At 44.4% G+C, this 26,794-nt stretch overlaps 5 protein-coding genes across 6 annotated transcripts; 3 read left to right on the top strand and 2 right to left on the bottom strand.

Annotated features, from left to right (window-relative positions):
- rlf (RLF zinc finger) lies at positions 1-8,123 on the bottom strand. Its single transcript, XM_049739509.2, has 8 exons — positions 7,902-8,123; positions 6,416-6,570; positions 6,256-6,337; positions 6,031-6,166; positions 5,746-5,948; positions 5,534-5,670; positions 5,295-5,436; positions 1-5,207 (listed from the first exon to the last, which is right to left on the bottom strand). Exons 1-8 carry the CDS (start codon positions 8,079-8,081, stop codon positions 369-371), a joined length of 5,874 nt encoding a protein of 1,957 aa, XP_049595466.1. The 5' UTR covers positions 8,082-8,123; the 3' UTR covers positions 1-368.
- A 59-nt stretch (positions 8,124-8,182) lies between these two features.
- znf593 (zinc finger protein 593) lies at positions 8,183-9,569 on the top strand. The gene is made up of 4 exons (XM_049739508.1): positions 8,183-8,299; positions 8,852-9,057; positions 9,123-9,185; positions 9,261-9,569. Exons 2-4 carry the CDS (start codon positions 8,858-8,860, stop codon positions 9,385-9,387), a joined length of 390 nt encoding a protein of 129 aa, XP_049595465.1. The 5' UTR covers positions 8,183-8,299; positions 8,852-8,857; the 3' UTR covers positions 9,388-9,569.
- Positions 9,570-10,087: 518 nt separating this feature from the next.
- selenon (selenoprotein N) lies at positions 10,088-14,401 on the top strand. Its single transcript, XM_049739505.2, has 12 exons — positions 10,088-10,457; positions 11,158-11,275; positions 11,341-11,471; positions 11,610-11,822; positions 11,900-12,024; positions 12,197-12,334; positions 12,405-12,486; positions 12,546-12,734; positions 12,797-12,902; positions 12,973-13,085; positions 13,190-13,291; positions 13,362-14,401. Exons 1-12 carry the CDS (start codon positions 10,272-10,274, stop codon positions 13,539-13,541), a joined length of 1,683 nt encoding a protein of 560 aa, XP_049595462.1. The 5' UTR covers positions 10,088-10,271; the 3' UTR covers positions 13,542-14,401.
- Positions 14,402-14,560: 159 nt separating this feature from the next.
- si:ch211-15d5.11 (oxidation resistance protein 1) lies at positions 14,561-20,764 on the bottom strand. 2 transcript variants are annotated; one of them, XM_049739503.1, is made up of 16 exons: positions 20,612-20,764; positions 19,614-19,834; positions 19,177-19,376; positions 18,859-18,935; positions 18,285-18,389; positions 17,805-17,960; positions 17,096-17,227; positions 16,839-17,023; positions 16,437-16,747; positions 16,206-16,368; positions 15,846-16,023; positions 15,671-15,778; positions 15,431-15,583; positions 15,256-15,351; positions 15,107-15,180; positions 14,561-15,022 (listed from the first exon to the last, which is right to left on the bottom strand). In XM_049739503.1, the coding sequence occupies exons 2-16, from the start codon at positions 19,706-19,708 to the stop codon at positions 14,887-14,889; spliced, it is 2,169 nt and encodes a 722-aa protein (XP_049595460.1). In that variant the 5' UTR covers positions 19,709-19,834; positions 20,612-20,764; the 3' UTR covers positions 14,561-14,886. The 2 variants fall into 2 exon arrangements, with proteins under 2 accessions (XP_049595460.1, XP_049595461.1); XM_049739504.1 differs by having other exon boundaries at positions 17,805-17,957.
- A 212-nt stretch (positions 20,765-20,976) lies between these two features.
- On the top strand, positions 20,977-24,396 carry mtfr1l (mitochondrial fission regulator 1-like). The gene is made up of 8 exons (XM_049739507.1): positions 20,977-21,111; positions 21,929-22,077; positions 22,213-22,320; positions 22,392-22,501; positions 22,621-22,832; positions 22,899-23,277; positions 23,371-23,514; positions 23,599-24,396. Exons 2-7 carry the CDS (start codon positions 22,063-22,065, stop codon positions 23,486-23,488), a joined length of 942 nt encoding a protein of 313 aa, XP_049595464.1. The 5' UTR covers positions 20,977-21,111; positions 21,929-22,062; the 3' UTR covers positions 23,489-23,514; positions 23,599-24,396.
- Positions 24,397-26,794: the final 2,398 nt, after the last annotated feature.

The following is a 26,794-nucleotide window of genomic DNA, read 5'->3' as shown; positions in this document are numbered from 1 at the left end:
TTAATTTTTACATTTATTAGAAATTTACACTGGTATGTCATCTTCAAACACTGCAAAATGTCACATTTCATATGAACTTAGAAGTGCTAATCTGTCACTCTTTTAGACTTTTGTAGGATGTACATTAACTCAAGTAAAAGCCTCTTGCCAATATTTCTAACAGTCTGTAAAAATGTCCATAGATCTTGAAGCACTTATGTATGTGCACTAAAAAAATGAGATTTGCTGGACGAGACATGGCTTGAATTTTATGCTGATGATCTGTCAAAAATAAGCAACAAAAACATAGCATCACCAATTTAAGAAAATGAGTAACAGTTCCATTTAACAAAAATTCATTTTCATTAAAAAAAAAAAAAGGTGCAATGCTAAACTTTGCTTCCCAGAAGCAGTTTACTGTTCGAGTCTGTTGGGAAGAGGTGAGGCAGGCTGGCCATACAAACGGGCTTCCCCAGGACCACCACGGGTCTGAGGTACTGAAGCTGCTTGATGGCCAGGTCCCCGCACCCAGCAAGGGCTTTGTCCAAGATGGACTTCAAGTTTCGGACAGATGGGAAGTCCCCAGTCATACCGCGGCATTTGTGAAGCGTGGCATGACTGCGTCTGCTTCGGGTGTACGTGATTCCCAGTTGCTTGTTTTCTTTGACCGAGCAACTGCGCCGGAAGGACTCTCGCCGAGTCTTTTTGTCTTTTGGTGCGCTTTCTTGGATGAACTTGAGGAAGGATGCCTCAAAGCCAACTGGCTTGTATGTGGCAATGTCAAAAGAGTGCGGAGGGGAGCCAAGAGGCGGAGGGTCGATCACGTTTGATGGCTGCACGGAGAGCTCATTCTTTCGCTTGAGAGGCTGCCGTACTGGAGGTGAAGACGACTTTTCGGATATTTTACCATCTTTTGCTGCGTCTTGAAGTCCCTCCTCTGTAGTCAACAGCACACAACACGGTGGCGACAGATTGATAGTAAAAGGACGAAGGAGTGGTTTGATCTGTTCCAAGTTGAGTAATTCTTCCACCTTTTTGTGACCGTTTGGCACAACGGAATCCTCGGCGTGAGTGGCGGTACTCGGTTCTCCGTAGAGCACGTCGTCGGCGCCGACAAGGACCCCGTTTCTCTCTGCGGGCGGCAGCACTTCCTCCACTGGGAATCTCAGAGGATCAGAAAGAGGTCCGTTTTTCTCTGCAGGCGGAAGCACTTCCTCCACTGGGAATCTCAGAGGATCGGAAAGAGGTCCGTTTTTCTCTGCGGGCGGCGGCACTTCCTCCTCTGGGAATCTCAGAGGATCTGAAAGAGGTCCGTTTTTCTCTGCAGGCGGAAGCACTTCCTCCGCTGGGAATCTCAGAGGATCGGAAAGAGGTCCGTTTCCCTCTGCGGGCGGAAGCACTTCCTCCTCTGGGAATCTGAGAGGATCGGAAAGAGGTCCGTTTTTCTCTGCGGGCGGCGGCACTTCTTCCACTGGCAATCTCAGAGGATCTGAAAGAGTCTCCATTTGGGTTTCTGCTGTGACCGAGTGCAGTTTTACCTGAGCATCCTGTTCCTGTGAGGTCTCCGGCTGATACTTCATTTTACAAACTCCGTTTGGGTTCTCTTCACCCACAATGGTTGGCCGAGCTGATTTCTTTTGAATTAATTCCTCTAGTTGCTCCGCGTTGTAAAAGAGCGTGTCAGTATTATTTTGAATATACTTTTTTGGCATGTGGTGAACCTTTTTGTAGTGGCGGTTCAAGCCGCGCGAGTACTTGAGGACCGAGTCGCAGTCTTGAATCATGCACGGGTAGGTGACGGGTAAAAAACGGTCTTGACACATTTGTAAAGCTTCTTCGTGCGATCGGACAACATAACTCCGTTGCGCTTCCACCGTAGACTTCTCCGCGTCTTCGGTCACATCGTCCTCCTCGTCCGACTGGGCGGGTTGTTTCGGTTCCGGCGACGCGGGGTTGGTGGGTGTTACGATCAGCTTCTTTTGGCACCCGGTAACGGACTTCTTTTGAGTGCTCTGGAGCCGTACTACCAGCGAGTCGTAGTACTCGCAGTGTCGAAACAAGGTGTGTTTTTTCAGCGCCTCGTTGTGGGTGAATACTTTTGTGCAGCCCTCGAATTTGCACCTGATGAGTCCCGGCATCTGCGAATGAACAATACGGGTGTGCCGCGCCAGGCTGCTCTTGAGATGGTAGGAAGCGTTGCAGTTGACAAACTGACATTGAAACTGTGGTTTGGGTTCGTCGGAGCTCGGGTAAGGCCTTTTCCGCACATTTTCCTTTTTGACTTCGGGATCCTGTTGCACTTCTTTTTCCAGCAGGAGCTGAGAGCGTTTATAATGGTGTGTGAACTGAAGATGGCGGACAAGGCCTACCTGTGTGGAAAAGGCGGCGGCGCAGTTTTTGGCCACGCAATGAAATGGTTTGTTGAATTTATCTAGAATGTAGCAGAGATTACTTTTAGTCACCAAGCGTTTCGTTCTGACCTGGGGTGTCACCTCGGCCTCGACGTCTTCCTTGTGCTCACTTTGATTCTCTTGAGCTTCATTTACAGCCGGAGCTGAAGAACAACTTGTTCGGTTTGGTCTATTCTCGTTTTTTTTCCCTTCCTGTTCCCAACTGGGTGCTTCTATTTTCACTGTCGGGTTCAAGTTCTGTAATGTGGGGCTGGTCGGTCGCGTCGATCGGAAACTAAATTTTTCCACCAAACTGGCAGAGACGTCATGCATCTGAATATAATGGTTCCTCAAGCCTTTAATCTCTCGGTGAGTTTGCGAGCACAGATGACACTTGAAGGGTTTATACGACCTGTCCGTGACACACATCTGTTTGGCTTCTTCTTGCGGGCGGTCGTGTAGTTTAACGTAGTGGCGCATCAAACTATAGGTTCGTGCGGTCCTAAAGTGACACTTGGCTATCTGGCAAGTGTAGGGTTTGGCGTTGGCGAGTATTTGGACGACTTTTTCTTCGGTTGGATTCCTTTGAGGCGGACACGGCGGGGTGGCATTAAAATGAGCCATCTGTTCGGCCTCTTCGGTTGGGTAGCCGTGCACGTTGTTGTAGTGGCGGCTCAAGTTATCGACCAGTGCAGTCCTAAAGGCACACTTTACTACGGCGCAAACGTAGGGTTTAGTAGTCGCGAGCGATTGGACGGCTCTTGCTGTGAGATTTTTTTTAGGCGGCGGGGACGATGGTTTCGAAAGCAAAACCTCGGCTCGGTCTTCCATGACGTCGTGATGATTTTGGATGCACTGAGGCGGCTGACTTTGTGGGGACTTGAGGGAATTCAGATCCAGACTACTTAGCCTCATGAGGATTTCGTTAAGGACATCATTTTTGGCACAAGTTGGAGAAGCGGGAGAGGTTGTCCATTCAGGGCCATCTTCTTCAGGTGAGCACGGATCCAAGAGTTCGCCTTCATCATTGTCCGACTCCATTTCAGTCTTGATCTTTTTGGACTTTGGACCTTGCTCCTTGTCATGTTTGTGCTCTTTGAACTCCAGTTTAAGGTGTTCTGGGTGGGCATGTTTAAGGTGTCTCTGGACATCTCTCGCTCGGGAGAAAGTCATACCGCACTTCTCGAAGCCGCAGGTGAACTTGCATCCGTCGAAACACACAGCCACTAAAGTCAGCAGTGCTTTGGGTTTAACGTCGCCAGATGGTTGACAGCAGGAGGCGGAACGACTTTCCGAGGAACTCTTCTGGTTATCTCCGACAACACTTTCTCCAGCATCATTTGGACTGCTAACATGGGCTGCCCTTTCCAAATCAGCCTTGAAAATGGTCTCTTTCGCTATCCTCTGATCCTCAAAGTCCTCTTCAGAGAACTTAAGGTTGTGCGTCCATAGATGCGCTATGAATTCCCTTTTGGAAAAGTAAAATTTTTTACATATGACGCCAGGGCAGGTGAATGCAGCATCCCTGAAATGCTGCGCCTCGTGGTGATACAGTTGTCCCAGGTCGGAGTAATTCACGTCGCAGCCTTCAAGCTCACACTGGTACCTTATCTGATAGCCGTGGATCTGTTTATGCAACACGAGCTCATTGGAAGAACCGAAGCGGGCACCGCAACCCATCGCCACGCACATGTACGGTTGCTCACAGTAGTGAACTTTCCGATGTTTGTGGTGATGGTAAGGGGAGACAAAGTGGCGCCGACAGAAAGTGCACTTCTCCCGTTGCTCTCGCATCTGCTGAAAATGCTGCACGTTCTCATCGCCTTTGTGGTCCGACTTTAAATGCACGTACAAGTACTTGGAGTGTTTGAAAACCCGAGAACACCCGGTGCCGGGACAGAAATACTCCTCTCGGTTCTGCAGACTGAAGTACTGGTTCATGTACTCGAACGTCACGTGCTCGTTGTCCGTGCACTTCTTCTGGACCGTTTTGGCCTGCTGCACAATGTGCTGAAGCACTCCAGGATCACGGGTGGATTTGTAATATAAAATTAAAGAAGGGTCAACGGTGATCTCGCCAGGTTCCATTTCATCGTCTTGAATCTTGACGTTGTTGCTTAGCGTCTCCCGTTGGAGGTGATGTCTCATGTGGGGCAGCAGCTCCTTCCTGCTCCTAAAATTCTGCGGGCAGATGGGGCAGGGGTGTATGTCATCCACAATGTGTCTTTTGGCATGGTGGATGATTTGAATGTCAGTGAAGAACAGTGTGCAAATCCGACAACACAGCTTGGCTCTTCTCCCTCCTGCTTTGCCGCCAATAATGCGAGGGGGCGTTTCGTCAGGCTGCGTGTGAAGATGAAGACTTCCGTTTAAACAGGGTTTGAGCTCACTTTCTTCTGTCGGCGTGTGGACTCGAAGCACAGGTGGTTTCTCACTTTTTTCCTCGTCCGCTTCCCATTCTGACTCGGGTTTCAACCCCAAGAGGGAGATACAGTGATACTTGAGGGCTTTCCAGTCCCAGAATTCCGGGTCAATGGACCAGTGTGCCTTCAGCACCAGCAGCAGTTCACAGCGTAGCGAGTTGGGAATGACGCTGCTCTCCTGCTCATGTTTTTGGTCTGGGCACTGGTAGAGCTCCTGGAGGCTACTTAATACCTGCTGACTGGGGCCAAGCAGAAACTCTGTAAGGTGGCATGCCCGCCGCACTTCCAGATCATTGAGGAGGAGGCCAGACAGAACTTTACAGATGCCGATTCTGCTTTCCGAGTCATCGTGTTTTGGAAGTTGTAGAGCTTTAACGCACAGCTCCACCGAAGTAGCGGTGCCCACTACCTCTGCCTAGAAAAAAAAAACAACAAGAATATTTTCTTTTTAAAAATGTCCGTGTATTCTAAGGGGTGGAATGATTTAAAAATAAAATCCCACCTCTGTCTGAATTAAACGGGCCAGGTACAGCAAATGTTGCACTGTTATGGCGATGGCACCCAGCTGAAGGCACCTTTCAAGAAGAGATACAAGTGAGGGGTCCAGCTTCCTCTGAAGTTTACTCCACAGTTGAATCAGCTCCCTGTGGATAGAACAATGAGTTCATTAAAGTTTAACGAGCTGTGAGAGCCGTAGCGATATTACAAGATTCCCCCCGAGGGTTACGGTTAGAGATTCACCAGGAGTGGTCAAGGCTGGGCTGCTGAAGCTGCTGAGTCAGGAAGGTTGTGCACAGGATAAAGCCAGCATTCTCCTCCCCCTCCATCTCCAAGTTGGTAGTAATCTCAAGAACATCCTTGCAGTCTTGCCTGGATATCTGTTAGGGAGTAAAAGTATAAAGCTTTGTTTGAAGAGGGAGGTCACAAGGAGGTATTCGTGGGTACAAATTTACCTCCATTATAGCTTCCGCGTTGGGAAGTAGCTGGCAAAGCAGAGCGACGTATGTGTGACGAAAAGTAGCTTGGTTGGGGATGGCGCTGCAGTCTGTGCACGCTTTTGCCAGCACCACAGCCTTGGCCACCTCGCCCATCTTCTCCAGATGCTTCACTCGCATTTCCATGAAGCCCTCACCCTCCAAGCAAATGTATGCATCCACTACAGAAGGAAGAGTAAATTTATCACAATCTGATGCTAAGATTGAAGTCACTGTAGTTCGACAAATGAGTTAGCTCTGAACCTTCTTGTTTGATGATAGGCTCTCCAGAGAGGAGGGCGGCGAGGATGGGATTGCTCCATGCACCCCCCTCGCCTGTAATCTGTAATAAAGCTTGAAGGTCTGTACTCCCGTACTGTAACAAGGTGTCGTGTGCACTCTAGAAAAAATAAAAAAAGATTCAAAAGATTAAAAGACTTGGTATCTCAATTTTAACACTACATAAAAAAATAAAAGACGACTTCTTACCTGAACAGATTGGTGGAATTGAACCCATGCTTCATAGGGGATTTCATTTTCGGGAACTGACAGAAATAGTTCAAAACAGCTTCTGCGTGACAAACAAGGAGAATGTCGGTGTAAATTCAGTCATAACTGAAGTAGCATTGAAGGGAACATTTGCACTCACAGAGCGAGTCTCTTCAAAACAAGAGTCACTTTGTCCGACTCTGCGGTGAGGTGTGATCGGGCGGCTGCGAAACAGTTTATCGACAGGCAGTAGACTTCGAGAAGCGGAAGACCGTGGTCTATGGAGTTTCTGCTGCCGGCATAATGCATAAGTGCCTGGGAGAGAAAAAAATATACACAGATGCTGCATGACATTGGTTTTCCCCTTAGAACAATCAGACAGGTGAGATTTCCTAAGCTTTTCCACTTGAGGGGAAGGGGCGACGCTCGATTGATCCCACTTGACATAGTCTGGTTTGAGGGGTGACTGATTAGGCCCGAGGGGACTTGCACAGTGAGGATAAAAAATAAAAAATATACACACGATCCCATTGTGTGTATTTACCAATCCCTCTCCACCGTTTGCCATCTCTAAAAATCTACAATGATGCAAAACTCAAATTGATCTTAAAAATTCTAAAGTGTGCCGCCTTCATCCCGCAGGCTGATGAGCTTGTAATAACGACACGACTTCCCAAGACGCCTCAGCGCCAGACAGACTCCCTTGCAGGTTGGCTCTCCACAGGGAAGCCTTGATTAATTCCCCATCGTCTATTTATGGCAAACCCACAAAGGGGAACCTCCAAAAAGGATCTCAGCCCAGGAGGTTTGTATGCGCATACCAATTACTACTTCCGATTAAATCTGCATGCTTGAGTTGGAAAGAGGCTAGTTTGTGCAATCTATGCCTCTGTCTTTATTGTTCTTGCTCCCAGCTCAGGTAGCCTCATGACCTCCTTTTTAATATAAATTGGTACTTTGTTTTGCTACAGTACAGTTAAAGTGGGTTTTTTTTTATTTTACAATGCATCAAAACATCCTTTATGATTAATTTCTCCTTGTATTTAGTTTATTATAACTGAACCCTTTAAAATGTAAAGGGTTAGGGTTGGTTTAAATGACCCCTTTTACTTGAGATTATTTGGAAAACCTTCGGACTTCCTCTTGAACTATGTTACCATTGCCATTAAAAAAAGAGAAATGCACATTTTTGCCATGTATAGTTTCAGAATTAAAAGTCGGACAATAATATTAGATTCAAGCACACACTGGTAAATTTGTATTTCACTTTAGTAAACAAGTCAAAAATGAACTGGATGAGCTTTTGGATTATCTGTTCAAAACGACATTTTTCTAGTAATCTTATTTTAGGATGCAAAAGGTCAAATTTGTCTCAACGTGCTACTGCATCACAATGAGGCGTGTGTCTGGAAGCACTAAACTGATTTAAAGTAATTTAGCACTCATTTAACATTGTATGGCGTTAGCATCCTTTGATCTAACTGCTAAACACCAACTGGAATACGTTAGTTCACAAACACGATTTGTAATTTCCAAAATATAAAACAGAGCATCCTGGAACCTCCTCGCCCCTCTCTAAGGAAAACAACCCAAACTGAGCTAGCGTTGTGCTAATGATCGCTATCATGTTTTCACGCACTCGTTACCTGACAAAAGTTGTCACAGTAGTCCGCGGACGACGCCACAGACAATTCCTGTTGCCTGAGGCCGTCTTCGAAAGCCCTCAGTGTGGCCAAAAGGGTTTCCATTGCAACCAGCGTGTCTTCGGCCGTGTCCAGGGCCCGTTCGTTCCATTCTTGCTCAAGCTCGACAATCCTCTCCGCCATCTTCCCTCTCCTCCACGGCGCGTATGCACTCGGCAGTCTGTCACCGCCTACTTTTCTTCTTCTTTGTGTTAATGCGGTTACCAAACGGTCATGGTGCATTACCGCCATCTATTGACTTATAATGATTACTGCATCAGCTCGCCTCGGATACGTCACTGGCTTTTCTTTCCAACCCGGAAGTAAATGGATGCAGTTCTTCCCATTTGCACGTGTGAGAGGTAAGTAAACATGAATATGTTGACGCCGAGGAAAAAGGACTGAAATCGACATATTATAAAGAATCAGGCTTATATTTGATCAATGTTGGGTCATAAAAACAGACGGCACAACTCGACCAATGGTTTTGGAACTTGATAGATGATGCGGATTGAGTTTTGAAGTCGCTGCACGTAACAATTAGTCCCCATTATCCTAAACTAAAAAAAAATAGGTATTTCGTAGTCATGGCCAGATTTAGAGCAGAGATAAAACACATTAAAGGTTTTGTGGGGTACATTGATGTAATTTGTTTATGGTTAAGATGTAGTTAATGGTATGCGACAAAGTAAACATTATTTCTCCCTTTCTGGCTTGGTTATATGCATCTCTATCCCTCCTAGTAGTGAATAATTCAAAGATTTAAATTAATATGCATATAATAAAAAATGTTGACAGTGAAGTGTCACGTAAACAAACTAGTGAAGTCAGACTCAAGTCAAGTCGTGACACGATTCCTTCACTTCAGTATTTACCTTTCAATTATTTTGCATTTGCCTTGTTTGTCCTTACAGCCCACCATGGGGAAGTCCAAACAAACGAAAAACCACAATAATGGAAGAAAGAAGAACGTTAATAAGATGTTGAAAACGAAGCGCAGGACCAAAGACTTGGATGAGATCCATTCAGACATGAAGCCTGAAACCGCCACCAAACTACTTAATCAGGAAGTGGACTATGATGTGACAGGATGTGCACAGCACTACTGTTTACACTGCGCGTAAGTGGACAATTATTTTTAACTACTCAAGGCAAAGCATAATACAGTGGCTTTTTGTTTTGCAGGAGATATTTTACAGACATGAAATCTTTGAAAGATCACTTCAAGACCAAAGTCCACAAGAAACGGTAAGGCTTCGCCAGTTTTGTGTTTGTTAAAATACGCAGTATTTGGACTCTAAGCCAGGTTTTCCCTCTGACCAGTTTGAAAGAGCTTAGAGAGGAGCCGTACACGCAAGCAGAGGCAGACAGAGCAGCCGGAATGGGCTCCTACATCCCCCCAAAAAGTATAGAGGTGAAGACGCAACCTGTGGAAGAAGACATGTGCTGAAAATCTCCTGGTACTTGGATATATGGATTTACAAAAACTCCAAAATCAAAAATGCATGACTCACTAAATTTTGTTTTTGCAGCCAGCTTTTTCATAATATTATCATCATTATGAAAGTCTTACAAACTGTATCTTATGTAAATATGGAGTGTGTGGAGTGGCAATAAAGTCTGAGTTGTAAAGTTGCCTCATAAAATCTGTTCTTTGTTAAATTAATTGCATATTTAAACATGCATTTTAGGCATTTTCCAGTCCAGTAAAAAGGTGAATTAAAAGGATTTGTGTGCATAATTTTTTGTTGTTCCTAGTGAAATCTGTAATTCATGCATAATGACAACATTTAAGAGTTAATTCAATTTCGTTTTTAAGCACTGACTGAGTTTGCTACCTATGTGGACAGCTGAGTAAAGAAGCAGAAGCTGCAGATTCTGCTCTAATGTTGCTTCTGGCAGACTAACATGTAATTTAAATTGTTTAACAGAGCCTCCTGGGAGGAAAAAACAGAAACCCAGAGATGAAATAGGCGACAAGACCCTACCCCTTTTAAAATTTCCGAAAAAATACGGAAATGTTTGAACACTGCAATTTCCATTTCCACAATTGTAGTTTCAAAATAAAAGCCCTTGAGAAGCATACAATAGGTAATACCTTTACTTTGAAGACACAAGCGTGTAACTTCTGGGATGTAGTGGGTTTCATTTGAAGTTTTTACACATTCAAGGCAAGATGTGCGGCTAATTCGCTAGCGGTTGTCTGGGAACTTCATCCCCCAGAAAGGACGTTCCTTTTCTGCACGAAGAGAGCAGCACAGCCTCTAGAAGAAAGTCTGCGGTTGGACAATTTTTGCATGCTTTCCAACAGACATGCCTTTGTGTTAGGAGGTGATGGCGGCGGACGTGCATAAAAATACCCGCGAGGAGAAGCGATATGACGGTCAAGAGGGACCACCGACTCGGGGCTCCGGCTGCTGGATCTCCGCACGGACCTCCACCCTGCTACTGGTTCTTGCCGTTCCTCTTCTGGCTTGGGGCGTCAAGTACTATCAAGATGCCAACCTTCTAAAAAGACACGTGAGTTAAAGTCATAATCCAAAATATTAGGTTTAGACATTTACTGTAGCGATTAAACACGTGCATAGACTGTATAGTAAATATTAACAATGAAACCTCAAGCATTTACACAGCCCGATTAATTTTCTTCTGATCACATCATGTGATGTTTGTAATAGTTGAATGCAGACTGAACTATCAACAGACGTGCATTAAACAAAATTGCAGAAAAAAACAGTAAGACTAAAGTTGTTAAACTTGAGATTGATGGGTGGGCAAGCACTCCAAAGATACAATAAATGTAATTTTCAATATGTCCTATAAACAAAAAAGCTCTTTGTGACCTAATACTTGCCCCTCAACCCATTTTGGCGCTTGCCCCCGAATAGTTTGGCATACCACGACACCACGTCTGCAGTGAGTCAAGCCCATTGTTTTTTTTAAAAAGCTGGGGTGTGTCTTTTAGTGATCCCATCTGGCAGAACTCAGTGTTTGGTCTGAAATTTGCTCCCCCCTCTTTGCCACCCCATTGTACATCTTGGCAGTCAACATGTGTCTGAGACATGGCCTGACTGGATGGAGCTAATGCAAGGAATCTGTGGCCTCCAGGCAGATCTTTTCCATTCTTTCCACTTTCTGCCAAATGTATTGTTGTGGAAGTAACCCAGTTTTAGAATCAATCAAGTATGTCTAATGAGTGTGAATCTCTGCTTCCCATTAGGAGGAGAGCGTGCGGACTCTGGGTGCCGAGGGGCTTTTTCTCTTCTCCTCTTTAGACGTCAACCATGACCTCTATCTCAGTCCTGAGGAGTTTAAACCCATTGTGGAGAAACTCACAGGTAGCTTAAACATAATATTTCTTTTACTTCAATCAATGACTTACCCTTCTTTTTTCTCACCACAGGGGTTACACCTCCAGGGGATATTGAAGATGAGGTCATTGAAGATCCAGACGGGGAGACTTTAATACTGGAGGCCATAATGGAGCCTCTGCTCATGGACTCCATGACAAAAAGCAAAGATGGATTCCTTGGGGTAAGAGCAAAACCTGGAAAATGATCACAATTTGACATTCTACATCTCTCATGAGAAAATGCAGTGTCAGCAATATATGATATTAATTTAATTATTTGTTGTAGAGTTTTTTTTTTTAAGTGTTGTTTGATATTTCAGGTCTCTCATAGCTGCCTAAGTGGTCTGCGCTCATGGAAGAGTCCAGCTGTGCCTTCCTCTTCCTTCTTCGCCAGCCAGTTCAAGGTCTTCCTCCCCCCAAAGAACAAGCAGGAGGTAGGAGACACGTGGTGGGTGATCCCCGGCGAGCTCAACATCTTCACTGGCTACCTGCCCAACAACCGCTACCACCCTCCCACACCGAAGGGGAAAGAGGTATCGTTCAAAAATGGATTCTACTCACTTGAAGTCCAAATGAAGGTGACATGTTGTGATTTTTGCTCCCACTGTAGGTTTTCATTCACTCCCTGCTGACCATGTTTCACCCCCGACCCTTCATAAAATCTCGTTTTGCACCTCAAGGCACCGTCGCGTGCATCCGTGCCCATAACGACTTTTATTACGACATCGTATTTAGGTGAGGAGAACCACACCATGATGTCATGTTTTGAAAAGTCAAACTCAAGTTCTATTTTAATTAATTATAGTAATTGAAGAGCAATTCTGAAATAGCCATTCATAATAATATGTAATTATGAAAGCGTGTAGGAGTGTTTTTTAAAAACACCACTTCTCCAAATCCCAAACAGGATTCACGCAGAATTCCAGCTAAACGAAGTTCCCAACTTTCCTTTCTGGTTCACGCCGGGCCAATTCACAGGCAACGTGGTCATCTCCAAAGACGCCTCGCACGTTCGCCATTTTCACCTCTACGTCCCCAGTGACAAGTAAAGCCCCGCTTATAATGAAATAAATCATCACGGCAAAGTTGTAATTTGTCTTCCCCGTCTGTCGCAGGTCTCTAAATGTGGACATGGAGTGGCTTTATGGTGCAAGTGAGAGTAGCAACATGGAGGTGGACATCGGGTTCCTCCCAAAGGTAAAGTTTCTCAGTGTCTATTTTCTACAGCTATCTTTATGTCTCACCGTGTTCCACAGCTGGAGTTGCAGTCCACCGGGCCATCCATTCCCTCCATCATCACGGACAAGGATGGCAACGTCATCGACAGCCGAGCTAGCAGCGCCGAGCCGATTCAGTTCGTCTTTGAAGATATCGACTGGAGCGCTGAAATTGACCGGAAAGAAGCCGCCCGTCACCTCGAGGTCACCCTATATCCGTTCAAGAAGGTAAAAGGTGAAGGCATTGAGGTGTTGCGCAACATCTTCATTGCTAGCATTGGACTGTACAGGTTTCCTACCTGCCTTTTTCGGAGGTCTTCCAGCGAGCCGAGGTAGAAAAAAAGTTGGTGCATTCTATTTTGCTTTGGGGAGCGCTAGACGACCAGTCCTGCTGAGGTGAGATGATCACGTTCAACTTCGACAAACACATTAGATGTCCACAGAAACGATTTCATTTCTTTTGTAGGTTCTGGGCGGACTCTCCGGGAGACTGTCCTGGAAAGTTCGCCCGTTCTGGCTTTGCTCAACCAAAGCTTTGTGAGCAGCTGGTCTCTAGTCAAGGAGCTGGAGAACATGCAGGTGAGAACTGGTGCTCCAGAGAGGAAACTATTTGTAAAGGCGATTAAGAAGCTAATTTTCTGTCATTTGTCTCCAACTTAAATATTTCCGTTCCTCCGCTTCAGGTTGATGAGCGGAGCCCCGCGCTGAGCGAAAAGGCCCGCTTGCACCTCGACAAGTACACCTTCCCCGTGGAGATGATGGTCGCCCTGCCGAATGGAACCGTTGTAAATAAAATCCAGACTTAAACGCAATCACAGAATTAGCCACGTGAGATTTAAGTGCCCTCGTTTCTAGGTCCATCACATCAATGCTAACTTTTTCCTGGACCAGACGTCCATGAAGCCTGATGAGGGCGAGGAGCAAGGGGGAACCACTTTCAGCTTCTCCGGGGAGTTTGAAGACCCCTCCACTTCCACTTACATCAGTTTCCTGAGGGAGGCGCTGGAGAAGGCTAAGGCCTACCTGGAACAGTAGTGTGTGTGTGTCTGAAAAAGTGTGATAAGAAAACATCTCCAGAATTGAAGTCAGAAAACACTGAGAGCTGCTATTTTTTTTTCTAGATTGCAAACGTCAACATTAAGATAACCCATTAAGATTATTGTGCAGTTTTTGTGTTAAATTTCTAGATTAATCTAAGATTGATCATTTTGGGAGTAGTGTGGTTGAAGTGTTGCCTTCAGGCGCCTTTCAGCAGTTTGTGACGGTGCTGCCTGAAAGCTCTTCAGGGGCTGGACAGAACCTGATGATAGTTGCTGATGAAGCGTCCCGGAGGAAACACATCTTAACTCACTCCTTCTCCCGTCATGAGTTTGTGTCGGTCAGTCACGGTGGGAATATTTAGTAGCTTTTTTTGAGAGTCAGTGCAATGCAAAGTATCAAAATACACTAACAAGAATAGGTTGAGCATATTTGATGACGTTTATGAAGATGTGTTTTCTTGAAGTTAAATTTTTTGGTGCTTTTTTTTTTTTTTAGTTTGCCAAAGGGGAGATACCCAAAACCAAAGAACATTATTATTTATAGCAGTTGACTTGCAGCTTTTTGCAAATCAATCCGACAAGCTGCCTAACCCCCCAAAAAAACAATTTGGTTAAAGGCAAAGCGACACAGATGATGTCCTCTCGACAGATCAAATTATTAATCTTATTTCCTGTTAACCATAAAAAAATAAGATTAAAATGTGTTACTGATTTCAATTTGTCTCATTTTGTTTGACCCTGAACAGAAAACAATCTTGCTAATTCTCACAAATGAGAAATTGAAATTTAACAGGAAAACACTGTGATTCTGTAACTTCAAGACTTTTTGTATAAAACAAAATAAAGGTTTTTTTTTTAACAAAGTGTCATCTGTTAACACTCCATGCACATTAACTTAGTCCAATTCTACACCATTGCAAACCTAAAAGAACATTTACCTTCCACTCACTTAAGTGATCATAATTAATTTAGCATTCAAAAATAGCCTCGAATAAACAAAACTGCGACTAATGCTCTGCATTAATAATATCTTTATTTTATTCAGCCTACTGATGACATCCCGTCAAGAAGGGCGCATTAGCATACGCATGTTTATGAATATTATTCACGTGTGTCTTTTCATTAACTAATGTGACTACAGGGCTGCGGCACAAAGATGCATTGCTGTTCACAAAATAAACAACCCGTTCACAAAGTGCAAAGTCTCTCGACAGCGTTGAGTCATCCATTAAAACGTCCCTTCCGGCAGGAGTCCCGCTGGTCCAAATCCGTTTTGACCATGTGAATAAATCCTGACCTGATAGCGTGAAATGACAGCCGTGTTCGAAGTGTGTGACACCTCAGCCGAATGTCCACACCTCCAGCTCCATGACGCGGAAGTCGTCCGTTTCCGAGAGGCAACAATTATTAAAGGTGTAACAGGGGCTGCTGCGGCCCAGGTAGAGATTCTCGTCCAACCACAGACCAAAGTGACCACTATAAGGAAAGGAATAAAAAAAAAAAAAAAGGATTAAAATATATATTAGGTTCCTCGCCAAAATCCATTACTGTAAATTTTACCTTCCTCCACCAATGGCGAATGAGTCCAAGTCTCCTTTAATGAAAAAGGAATTCTCCCCAGTCCATCTGAAGCACTGTGGTAAATAAAGTGTGTACAATTACTCAGTGCAAGTTTGCAATTAGCAACTTCGGCTCATAAAGCTAATAACCTTGAATCGAGGATGCAACATGAAGAGAAAAGTTTCTCCCGTGCCGTAAAAGGCATCGCTGAGCCTCAACGGGTGCGAGAGGAAAGCCCCGAATACCTGTGGAAGGAAAAAAAAAAAAGGTTCCGGCACATAAGGCGTAATTGCAACGGTCTTCCGGGACGCGGTGAAGCGTCACCTCGTCCATGGCGTCTTTGATGACGACAAGAGCGGGTGAGTCTGCGGCGCTCATTTTACGGTAGAGTGACTTGAGGCTGGCGCCGTGGCGAGACGTGCTGTACGCCAGCTCCCAGGCGTGGCCCACCGTTTTCGGGGGCAGCTCCTTGCACAGCTGGGAAACGATGAAAATAAAATTGTGTCAAACGAGAGAATACTGGCCAAGTGTCCCAATACTTTTGTCCACCTGTGGTTCACTGACCTCTCTAACATGCGAGGCTTCTAAAATCTGACTGTTCTCCACAATGGCGTTAAGTCCTTCCGGCTCCCTGTCCATGAGCTTGTCCCCGTTGTCCTCCATCAACACCATCTGCAAAGTCAACACAACTCAATTCTCCTTCCTCCATTTGTTGCTTCTGGAAAAACAAACCCCTCACCTCCCAGTCATCTCCTGAGCTGTGCTGCTTTGGTGACACTCCGTCCTCCTCTTCATCCTCCAGCAGTACAAACTCCTCTTCATTATGATCCGCCTCCCCGTCCTCTTCTCCTCCTCCGCCCTTGAGTAGACACAAGTCGGGTCGACGGCGCTTGAGAAAGGCGTGCAGCTCGTCGGAGCTAAGCGGGAGGACAGAAAGCGGCTATTCAGGAGAGCTCGGGTTCACAAATAGGTTAGCAGCTGTGTCAACAAGTTGCCAAACAAGAGGTTGAATAGACAACCTGAGTGGCAACGCTCTCGGTCATTCATTTTTCTGCACAAAAAACTCCCGGTGAATCTTTGACAAGCGAGTTAGCGATACCTCTCCTGCGAAAGGGCGATCCAAGCTTCCCGTCTGGCAGCTGCCGTTTCAGTCATTCCAAATTGAAATCCTCCGGCCCTCTTTTTCGTTCCTGCCGACGACTGAACCCGCAGTCGGATAAACATAACACACCTGGGATTTTCCGATAAGGGCTTTGCAGGCACTGGAGATTTCAAAATGGAATTTATTTAGACGACACGACTGAATTCAACAGCGCGGAGTGTTAAGTACCTGCAGTCTGACTCAACACAGAAGCGGATCCCGCCTCATCAGTCGTCTTCACGTGACTTGACACTTCCTGAGCGCCGCAGCAGAAGGTGGCGGCCACACCGAGGGCCCCTCCGGAAGCTTCTGACGACATTTCCGATGGATTCTTATCAAGATGGTCCTCAGGTATTTTTTTGCTGTCACGTTCTGCAGAGGCTTCCTCTTTGAGACTCAAAGTGGAGAGATCCGCAGGGGCCGGAAGTGAAACCGACTCCTTCTTCTGAACCTGACTTTTAGAATTTTTCAGTCTGTGGAAGAGTTTTTTCCCATTTCTCCTAAAAAAAAAAAAAAAATCAGATTAGATGGATTATTTTTAATCCTGTGATAATCTGATAACGGTTACCAGATTAATGATATTATTTTTACCTCTGCTGGGAGTAGTGAAAGTGAACATGTGAGATATCAGAGAAGAAGGAAACGGACGACAGCTGGTCCACGGAGCATGACAGGAGGTACTCCTCGCATCCGTGCTCTTTCACCAGCGGGTGCGTTTTGCACGGGTCGAAGAAGAGCTTATTCGTCGTCACCAGGAGGATGCCCGAAACAACACCCTGACGAAGCCAAGGTAGAAAATATAGTTATATATTAAAATAATAAAATAAAATCTCTGCATTTGGATTTACCTTGCGGTCAGTGATGTGACGGCAGAATAATTTGAGATAAGGCGTGGCATCTGGACCTTCCCCCTGACAGCACTCGGGCGGAAGAGCCAAAAGGCAGAGCTGTCCGTCAGGCATCGGAACCGCCTCCACATCCTGTTGTTAATGACATAAAATGCCTGTTGACTGTACACACAGCATAGTTGTGTTAACGTTTGTTAACTTGCATTGTGCTTATACTGAGAAAAATGTCACATGTTCTTTAAATAGAGAGCTAGCTAATGCTTGCATGACCTTGATGCTATCTAAACAACATTCTCTCATGGTTTTGCTGACATTGGGAATAGAGTAGAAAATGTTAAATGAACTACTGACAGCAAAAGAAAAAAAATATTGATTGTAATTTAACAGATTAGATGAAATAAAAAAACACCATAAATTATTCAGCCAACATCATATTTGCTAAAATAAGATCATGGACAAAATATCTTGTTTCGTGCATCCTCTGGAACATGCAAGATGAAATATGAAAAACAACAGAAGAGAAAAAAAAAAATGCCTTGAAGCGATGAAATATGTATGTTGAACAAATAATCTATTATTAGACATTTTAAAGGGCCTTTAATCAACTTCCAATTATTAAGAGTGTCAAAGATTACTCCTTATACAATATAAATACAATAAATAAATAAAGTAAGAATTTGCATTCAAAAACCAAGACAATTTAAGTTACCAGTAGTTTGTCATATTCTGCTTCAGGCAAGGGCGACTGGGCAGTAGCAGCGAGCCTCTCTGCGAAATCGGGATCCATCCCCAGCCACGTCTTCTCCTCGCAACCGTTCGGGTCGGTCGTGGCGGTGCTCTTCTCCTCCTCGCCTTGCTGCTGCTGCTTCACAACGGAAGCCATGTTAAGAGTGACATAGCCCGGCAACTGTGAAGTACTTCCTCTTTCTGCCTGCATTGCCCCCTCCTTTCTGTGTTTGTATTAATAGCAAGAGGTCCACATGACACCGTTTAAGACATTAAAGTCGCCGTAAAGAACATACGTTTAAGACATCAGTATTTATCAAGATAGTTCAACTTTTTGATCATACAACTTTATTGAAGTGCTTGATAAAAACGCTTTCGATATCCATCATGTGTACTGTTTTGCATGTCAACTCGAAAACAATAACAATTGAGCTTGCGTCATGTGACAAGTGCTGACTCTTACCTCCATGAAGACAAGGGTGGCGGACAAAGGTGCTGATTGTGACCGAGGAGGAGGAGCTGTGTCACCGCTGCCGAAGCGGGATGAGATGTTGAACACTGACTCATCCTGTTGGGAGGATGATAAACAACTAAACCACAGGACACTAAATAAGATACACTTAAATCGTTCGTTTGGGACATAATATCGTTTTTTTATCAAAATCTAGAATTTTAAAGGGGTAAAAAAAACACTTAAGCAAAACTAGATAAATGCAGCGTCATTGCAAATTGGCCTGACGCTGTTTTTAGAAGACCTGACGACTAGTTTAATTATCCCTATTCAAGAGCTGAGCTAATGAATGTAATAAAAGACAAAAATACCTTTGAGTAAACACGAGAAAATGCTGTCCTGCTGTTGTATTTGCTGTAGAGACTCTGAAACACTTTCAGTCTACCCATGACGACCGAAACGCTCGTCTATGAACTGAACCTTGGACACGCTTCCTTTAATATACTTTATCACTTTCCCAGCCATAAAAGTTTACATAATAGAGATTACATTTTCCACTATCCCCTTTTTGAGCTATTGGACTGACCGTGCTGCTTTTGGCCTCATGTGACAACTGTTTGGTTTGCTCTTGCTTCACTGCCGTGTTGGAGTCCCATGAGGTCCCTGTGGGGACACCAAAAAGTCACGCACAATAATTTGACATCACATGACAATAGAATGGAATCAAGTCAAACAGTGATTTTCAAAGTGTGGTGTGAGTACTGGCTCACTCTAGTGGTACTGAAAATAATCACTGCACAAGTATTGAATTTTATTTGTTACATTTATCCTCTATTTAGGCACAAATTTTAAAATTGATAATTAATTGTGACTTGCAAAAATGGTGTCTTCATATCCAGGGTACCTTGCAGGTAATACTGTCGTAGTATCGGGTTTCTAATGTGCGGGATGTGGTCTAGAGGTTGGCCAGCCGCAGTTTGGTATTGATGATGCTGGTGGCTGGTTGAAGGCTCCTGCAAGCTTCGGGCCTGTGGTTGGGTGTCCCAAGGCCGCTTGGCGAAATGTGGAGGCTGAGAGACCCCCGCGGGCAGCTTTAAGCCCAGCCTGAAGAAAGAATGGAAAGGTGACTTCAATTGAGCTAATAGGGGGTTACTTGAAGTCAAGCAGCTAAAAACATTCTTGTTCATAGCATAATCTGACACAACACATTCTTTGTCCCAGCCTTCTCCTCACATCAAGAAATGAATGAAAGGCTGTATTGTGGCAGGTTTAAATCTGAAAGGCAAAAGCGAGCCAAACGTGGCTTGCTTTTATTTCTATGCAGCACGCCGTAATCCTAACCTGCTCTTCACATTCCCAAAGTAGCTGGTCCGGGTCTTGTCCCTATGCGGTTTGTGCTCCATGCCGATGTCTATCCTCCTCACAGACTGAGCCATCCTTTTTGTCTTTTTAGTCTGATGCTGGCTGCGGTCCCGCTGTAGAAGGAGGAGGGGGGCTCAACTGGCAACCTTCCTCCTCCTCCTATTCCCCATGACTGGCTTGGCTTTTTCGCTTTACACCATCTGCAGTTCACAAGACAAGGCGGCAACATAACTGTGGTGCAGAAGGGGGGGTCAGGTTGCATACATGGATGAATTTTTGCAGACGTGGGCTAATGGAGCCAGCTTGCCAATTCAATTAGCATGTCCAAACAATTGGGAGGTTTTTATCGCTGTTTCTTGGATGGGTTGTGTCTGTTCTATTTCATTGCACCCTGTTGTAAAATAACAATAAAGCTATACTGATTATGAAAATCATTAACTCTTTACTGCAAATACTGAATCTTTGGTCATCATATAGGAAGAAATACCCTTCCACTAGAGGGCAGTAGGCACAATTAACCTATATATCCACCTGTTGTCATTCATCAAACGGTGTCAAGCTTTTCTGCATTCAAAGTAGGTGCATTTGTTTAGTAATGTGCTGTGAGGTTTTTCAAATGCAAAATATGAGAAGTGGACAGTAAAAAAAGAGAAACACTGCTCTAAATGTCTCAGTTTTTAGTTGCTGCATGCAGACATACATTTAATTATTTAAATCACAGCACAGGAATGCATCATTCCAAAGGCCCGCAGCCTTTTTTTTTTTATTGTGGGAGGTGATTTGTTTGATCAGCTGAGTGTTTAAAAACACACACCCATGTACATAATCAGCGTGCTTTCAGGAAGTGCTGACGAGTTTGCTCTAATAGCCGCAGGGGAAGTGCAAAACTATACGCGGCGTTTGACAGGCAGTAATGAATCGGAAGCATAACAACATAGCAACTTCCCAAAGGATGAAAGACAAAGGCTGTCACATACCGGTCACTCGCGGAAGGATGCCGAAAGCCGCAGTCCTTAAGATGCGGTGTTATGATAACGTCGCAAACAAGACAGTGCTGCAATCATGGTCCGCCCACTAGCTATTAAAACCAGTTTTCGCCCTTTAACTTCCTGCAAAAGCGGAAATTTGTTTGAGGGAACTATCTTATATAATCAGAGATGACATATAACCGACTCGCGACTTTCTCTACTACAGTGTTTAATACAGCGTGTAAGCTTGTCTTTTAGCGGTTGCAAACATAACTTTGTACTTTCGAATTTAAATTGTTGTTAAATTTGCTTGAAGTTAAAAATAACCTTTGATTGAAAAGTGTTCGGCGCAACCGCTAGAGGCGCTATGATACAAAATCTTCTCAATTCCATCACCGGAATTTGAACACCGGCTTCCGCCAATGGACTTCACAACAGTGAAAGACGAAAAGGAGAAACTTCGCCTCAGATATAATCTACCACTTCGAACCTCACATCTTTCGTTTGCCGTAAGTTTCGATTGTGTGTTTTTAGTTTTTATCTTTGAATTCAAGCGCAGCGCCTGGGAAATCGATGGTATACTTTAGGATCATCGTCTGCTACCGAAGCTAATAAACGGCCTATTGTATTTGATACCGTTAGCCGCCGGTGCTAATAATCCTATGACGCTGTCTGCACTCACGCACTTTGGCATCCTTCTACTTTTTAATCATCGAAAGAAAAAAATTGAAAACGTGCGTAAATGGTGACATCACGATTTGAAGAAGATATAGTGACCCCTCCCCCCCTCATTGAATTAACCAGGTAAATTTGACGTCATAACAAAGTGGAGACGGTGATTTATTTTTTGTCCCCAATTTAAATGTGCTACCCGGGGTTACCCAAAAAGGTTAGTAATTGCCTATAGATGCCATAAGATAGTGGCAAAACACTGCATATGTTTAAAAGGAAACCCTTTAAGCCACTTCAACGTCCGTCCTTGACACCAAATTGCCACCAGATGGCGCCATTAGAATACTGTGCACAAAATAGCACAAGTCTTGATGAATGACAGGGAATTAATTGATTGCAAAAGAAAATCTACCAAGCGTCAAATTTAGAAATTCTGATACTATACAAATAATTAAAAGTACAATTTCTTTTCATCCTTTTTAAGGCAGCATTACTCTTTATTCATTTCACATAATCCAGTTTAAATCAGTCTAATCGCATCATATGCACCGATTGTGTTAATGTACAACGAAGCAAATCTGAGCCCAATTTAGTTGTTCATTCGTCCAAAGTTAGTTGATGTCTTCTGTCTCTCTGATTGTGTCTCCCCAACAGATGCTCCTGACTAATCTCCAATTTACATCCCGAGAGTTGTCAGATTAACGCAGCATCTGTTCATTGAACTGCTCAGTCTTGAGCCACTAAGAGCACCAAAGCGTCGGTGCTCCTCATCAAGCTGAGCCGTCACCATGGAAACCCAAACAGTAAGACAGCACTTTGTTTTAGACGCCGCATCAATTAGCACTGCCGTTTTCACACTGCCATTTTTCACCAGTGGAAACATCCTGGAGTCTAGATGTTCAGAGATGCAGTCTTTGCCTTTTTTTTTTTTTTTGCAGGATGTTATTCCTATCTGGCAAAACAAGCCTCATGGCTCCACTCGTAGTGTGGTGAGGAGAATAGGCTCCACTCTTCCACTCAAACCCCCACAAAGGGCATGTTTCCAGGTACTGCCCCCTCATTTTTGAAACTCTCTTTATGTAATATAAGATGCATTAATTTAACTTGTGAACATCAGGAACTACCTGGTCTTCCCTCTCTTCGCCCTATGGATGGCCCCATGGTTCCAACCCTGGCAGATATTGCCTGGATTGTTGCAGATGAAGAGGAGACGTATGCCAGAGTGCGGTAAAGACAAATAGAGGAATTTATCTGATTTATGAAAGTAGAACAATTTGATGCATCTTGCTACACAAGTTAGAAGCTTACCCTGTGAGGTTTTTCCCTTTTTTTTTCTTTTCTTCCAGGAGTGACAGTCGCCCTCTCAAACACGAATGGAGGCCCACCCCACTCCTGGTGCTACACAGGAACTCGTCGGTGCCCAACTTCCGACGGGAGGGCAAGCGAATGGAGGGCCTGAGGAAACCTGGGGTGACTGCGCTCAACCGCACCACCGCCCTGCAGGATGAGCTGAGCAAACTTCGAGCACAGATTGCAAAGATTGTGGCCGAGGACACTGGTAAATCCATTATAGTTAAAGCCCCCCCCCCAAAAAAAAGACGTTTGATTATATAATTAATTCCAGGATCCAACCCGTTGACTCCTGACCTGCTCTCACCTGACGACACCACCATGAGCTTTTCCATGGCGCCCTTCGAGACCGCCCCCTACCAGCCGGCGGCTACGGTAGCCGCCTCCTTCGTCATTAGCGACGTCACAGAGGAAGAGGAGGAGGAGGAAGAGGAAGACGACGAAAAGGATATGGTGTCAGTGGTGTCGGAGCTGGTCCCCGATCCCCTGCCGCCGGTTTCCATGACGGCGTCGGCCACCTTTGACCTGGACAGGCCCAGCATGGACTACCGCGAGGCGGAGGAGGACACGGTGTCGTTGTCCAAGTCCACCAGCTTTGCAGACGTGATGGACATCCTGAAAGACATGAACCGTATGAAGATGAGCAAAGACAGGTACAAACTTTTTGAAAATATTACTTCACACATCTATTACCATGCAAGCATGCCCCTTTAATTTTTTTTTTCTTTCCTTCAAATCAACGTCAGATTTAACAGAGGCTGCACGTCCCTGAGAGAGGAGGACTCGGCTTCTCTGATCTCTGAAGCACTAAGGAAAAAATTTGTCCTGAAGGAAGAAGACAGCGTTGCCGGCAAGCCCAATTAGTTGACCCTGGCTTGCCGCTGCTCCATGTAAGTCGCAATGCGTTTTTATCCACACGATATTATAACGCTAGTGTGGTCTTGAAGTGTTTTTATCTCCCTGCTTGTTTTCAGGCCTTCTCCCGTGAACTGTCATGGTTTGCAGCCTCGCTCCTCAGACCTCAATGCAGTAGCTGCCTGTTAGTCAACAAATCTCTCATAGTCCAATTTTTGCTCCAGGTTTCAGAACAATAACTCAACAGACTGTTTCAACTGAGGAGTGACCAGTGACCCAATAAGGAGCACTTTTTAGCCATCCAAAAGGACGGTTTTTAATTGGGATATTTTTTCTTTCCACTTTCTATATCCTACTTGAATAGGTTTGCGAGTACAATTTAAAGTCAGTGTATACGTTGAGCTTAAATTGCTCAAACAGGAGGGCGGGAGGACCTATATGTGTTTTTCTCATAACTTTATACAGGAGATGAGTGGTGATTATAAATATTCCTGGTGACGCCTTACCGCACGTCTGTTGCCTGTTCAGATGCCTGATTTTATTCACCCACCCACCCCCGATTGTGCCACAACTTCATTTTTATCGGCCCATTCCTTATTGCCTAACCATTTTTGTTAACATTTGTTTAGTGTGCTATTTTTTTCCCCCTTCACCAAATTACCCAAAAATATGTTGGAATGACCCCACCGCAAAAAGGCGTGCTGTTATGCCACTTTTATTTCACCTTGCATTCTTTTCCCTTCTATCACTATTAAATGAAGACATTTCATCGTCACCTGACAAGTTCAATTATACCTCGGTTTCTCACCATTGAGCCTCTTTGTTGGGTTGAACACAATTCTACATTGCTAGAATATGCATGTTGTTTTTTTATGTATTGATTTGTAAATAAAAATGGGCAAATGTTTTGAAACTAAGATCGTTTGGTCTTTGACTAACAGCATCATGTCTAAGGTTAAAACTTCAAAATGTCAGTCAAATACGTCTGGACCTATTGTCCTGGTGCAGTTTGAAATTTAACCACAAGAGGGCAGATGAGCTCATCTAAACGCCTGAAAAAGAGATTAGCTCCATTATGGTAATTAATCACCCTAATCAAACATTATTATCACACACTCAGGCCCATTCCCTCCTTTTTTTTTTTTTTTTTCAAAAATAAAGCTGCTCCTAAGTGAGCCACGGTCTATTTTCTGAGAGAGTCTTTGGCCTAGTTCAGTTCACCTCCACCTTGACCATCCATCTGAATGTAGGTCTTGATAAATGTCTGGGGGGATCCGTAAATGAGACTATCATAATTAGGCTCTGTTAAATATAGAGCTGTTTAACATTTTTTTTGCTACTTTTTTATCACGATTGTGTTTTCCTGCTATATCTATACAATCGTTTTTTTCCTCCGCCTATTTCAGTGGACCCTTTGGTGTGAGAATATTTTTTTTCTTTACTCCACCAGCCTGTTTATTAGCTGCTGTACTTCATTTTTCGGACAAAATTTTGTCATTTTCTTTTTTTATTGATTGATGAGCCTGCCAAAATATGTTGAGCCGTGCTGTGGTGAGCATTCATCATTCTGAATTACAGCTGTGCTGAAACCAAACTAGGGTAAGAGCAAGCATTCTAGCAGCTGTTGTTTGCAGACCGCAGGTGTTGTCACAGTTAATAGTTTTTAACATGTCGCATCCTCCCAACTCGTGACGGGAAATAGCTTGGCTCTTGGGTGACATTTCCAAACTTTGCCTTCCCCCCCCCAATCCGAAACGTGAGTCTAAAATCTGCCAAATGAAAAAGAAAACCAAAGTGCTATCCTGTGAGTATTAAATGAAAATGGGAAATGGCTTTTTTTTTTTTTTTTTTTTTTACTTCCCAATGCCAGATTGTGACTCACTCCCATTTCCAGGCTGAGTAAGCTTCCACTTAGGAAAAAGGAAATACCAGAGCAGAATGCTCCGATGATCCCACGAGCTCTCCAACGTGCAGCTTGTGAGTTGATCAAGTGATAACATGATCATCTGCCTGGCTAAAAAGAGAGACATTTTGCCAAAGAACTGACCCCCCCCCACCCTCCGCCCCCCCCCCTTCCTTTTTGATTGATCTGATCGCTGTATCTTAGCAACTGCCATAAATTGACGCAGAGCGGATGACAAAGGTCTGGAGGAAGACAGGCGTTGTGCCCTCTTACCCCCTCGCAAGCATCCATCGGCGTCATCGAGACACAAAGCCGATCACTTAGGACTCACAACGGGATGCCCGCTCGCATTCATATCGTAATAGAACTTAAGTGAACCGTGCATCTGTTTGTGGCACTTAAGGCCTGTGCGGTATTGTTTGGCGCGCTAACGACACGGAGGTACGGCTGATTGTTCGCTTTGAGCGTAGCTAGCAAACGCGCAATTAGCTGCAGAGCCGCTTGCTCCTGATTAGTCTGATTTGGCGCTCAAAAACAACTGCTAGCTTAGCTAAAAAAAGCAGGGTTAGCTTAATTGTTTTGAAGACTCTTGAACTAGTAGTAAAAGAGCATAAGATACAAAAATGCATAACAAAAAGTCATACAGAGGTCAGAGGTCACCTTGAGTATTAATAGATTTTGATGAGCTCTAGAGTTCATAAGTCGACAATATAAATGGTGTTATTTTTGGGGTCGAAACATATGTGTGCAGAAAACAGGATGTAAGAATCCATTTAGTGGATGACGCTACTGCAATTGAAAGCAAAGCTGTCCCTAAAGTCAGCGACTGCTCCCTTCCGTTCTGTTTTTAGCCGCCGCCTCGTTAGCGCTGACCGCCGCGCACCGAGTCCGAGATGGCCAGCTGGAGACCGGTTAAGGTCAGCGGCGCCATTCCATCAAATGATAGAAACATCATGAAACGAACGTTGCATGGCTTTGAGCTTGGTCGCAGCGGGAGGAAAGTATTTGGCATTTCAAACGGTTTTACGCCTTCAGAATGCTAAATAAACGCGCGGTGAAATTAGCATAAGATTTATAACTTCATTCAAAGACTAACTTAAATGAAGTCTTGATAAATACGAATCAAAATTTTGACTGGCGAAAATGTGCTTGTAGCCAAATGCTACAGACGTAGCATTTTTTTCCCCCATAATGTCGTTTAATATCATTTAACCTAACTCGGATTCATATGGCCACAAAGACGCCGGTATCTCATTACTTTGTCATGTACCCTGCAGAGACTATTCCTAGGACAGCTCATAATAAGATCGCCTAATTAGCCTCGGTTCTCAGGGAATTTATTTGCTCACCGCTGTAACACATGCTGGGGAAGTTGTGTGTGCGTGTGTGTGTGTAATGTCAAGTTGGTAATT

This window comes from Syngnathus scovelli, chromosome 14, assembly GCF_024217435.2.
Source record: "Syngnathus scovelli strain Florida chromosome 14, RoL_Ssco_1.2, whole genome shotgun sequence".
Taxonomy (NCBI): domain Eukaryota; kingdom Metazoa; phylum Chordata; class Actinopteri; order Syngnathiformes; family Syngnathidae; genus Syngnathus; species Syngnathus scovelli.
The sequence above is the reverse complement of the archived record's forward strand: the minus strand, read 5'-3'. Positions and strand labels throughout refer to the sequence as shown.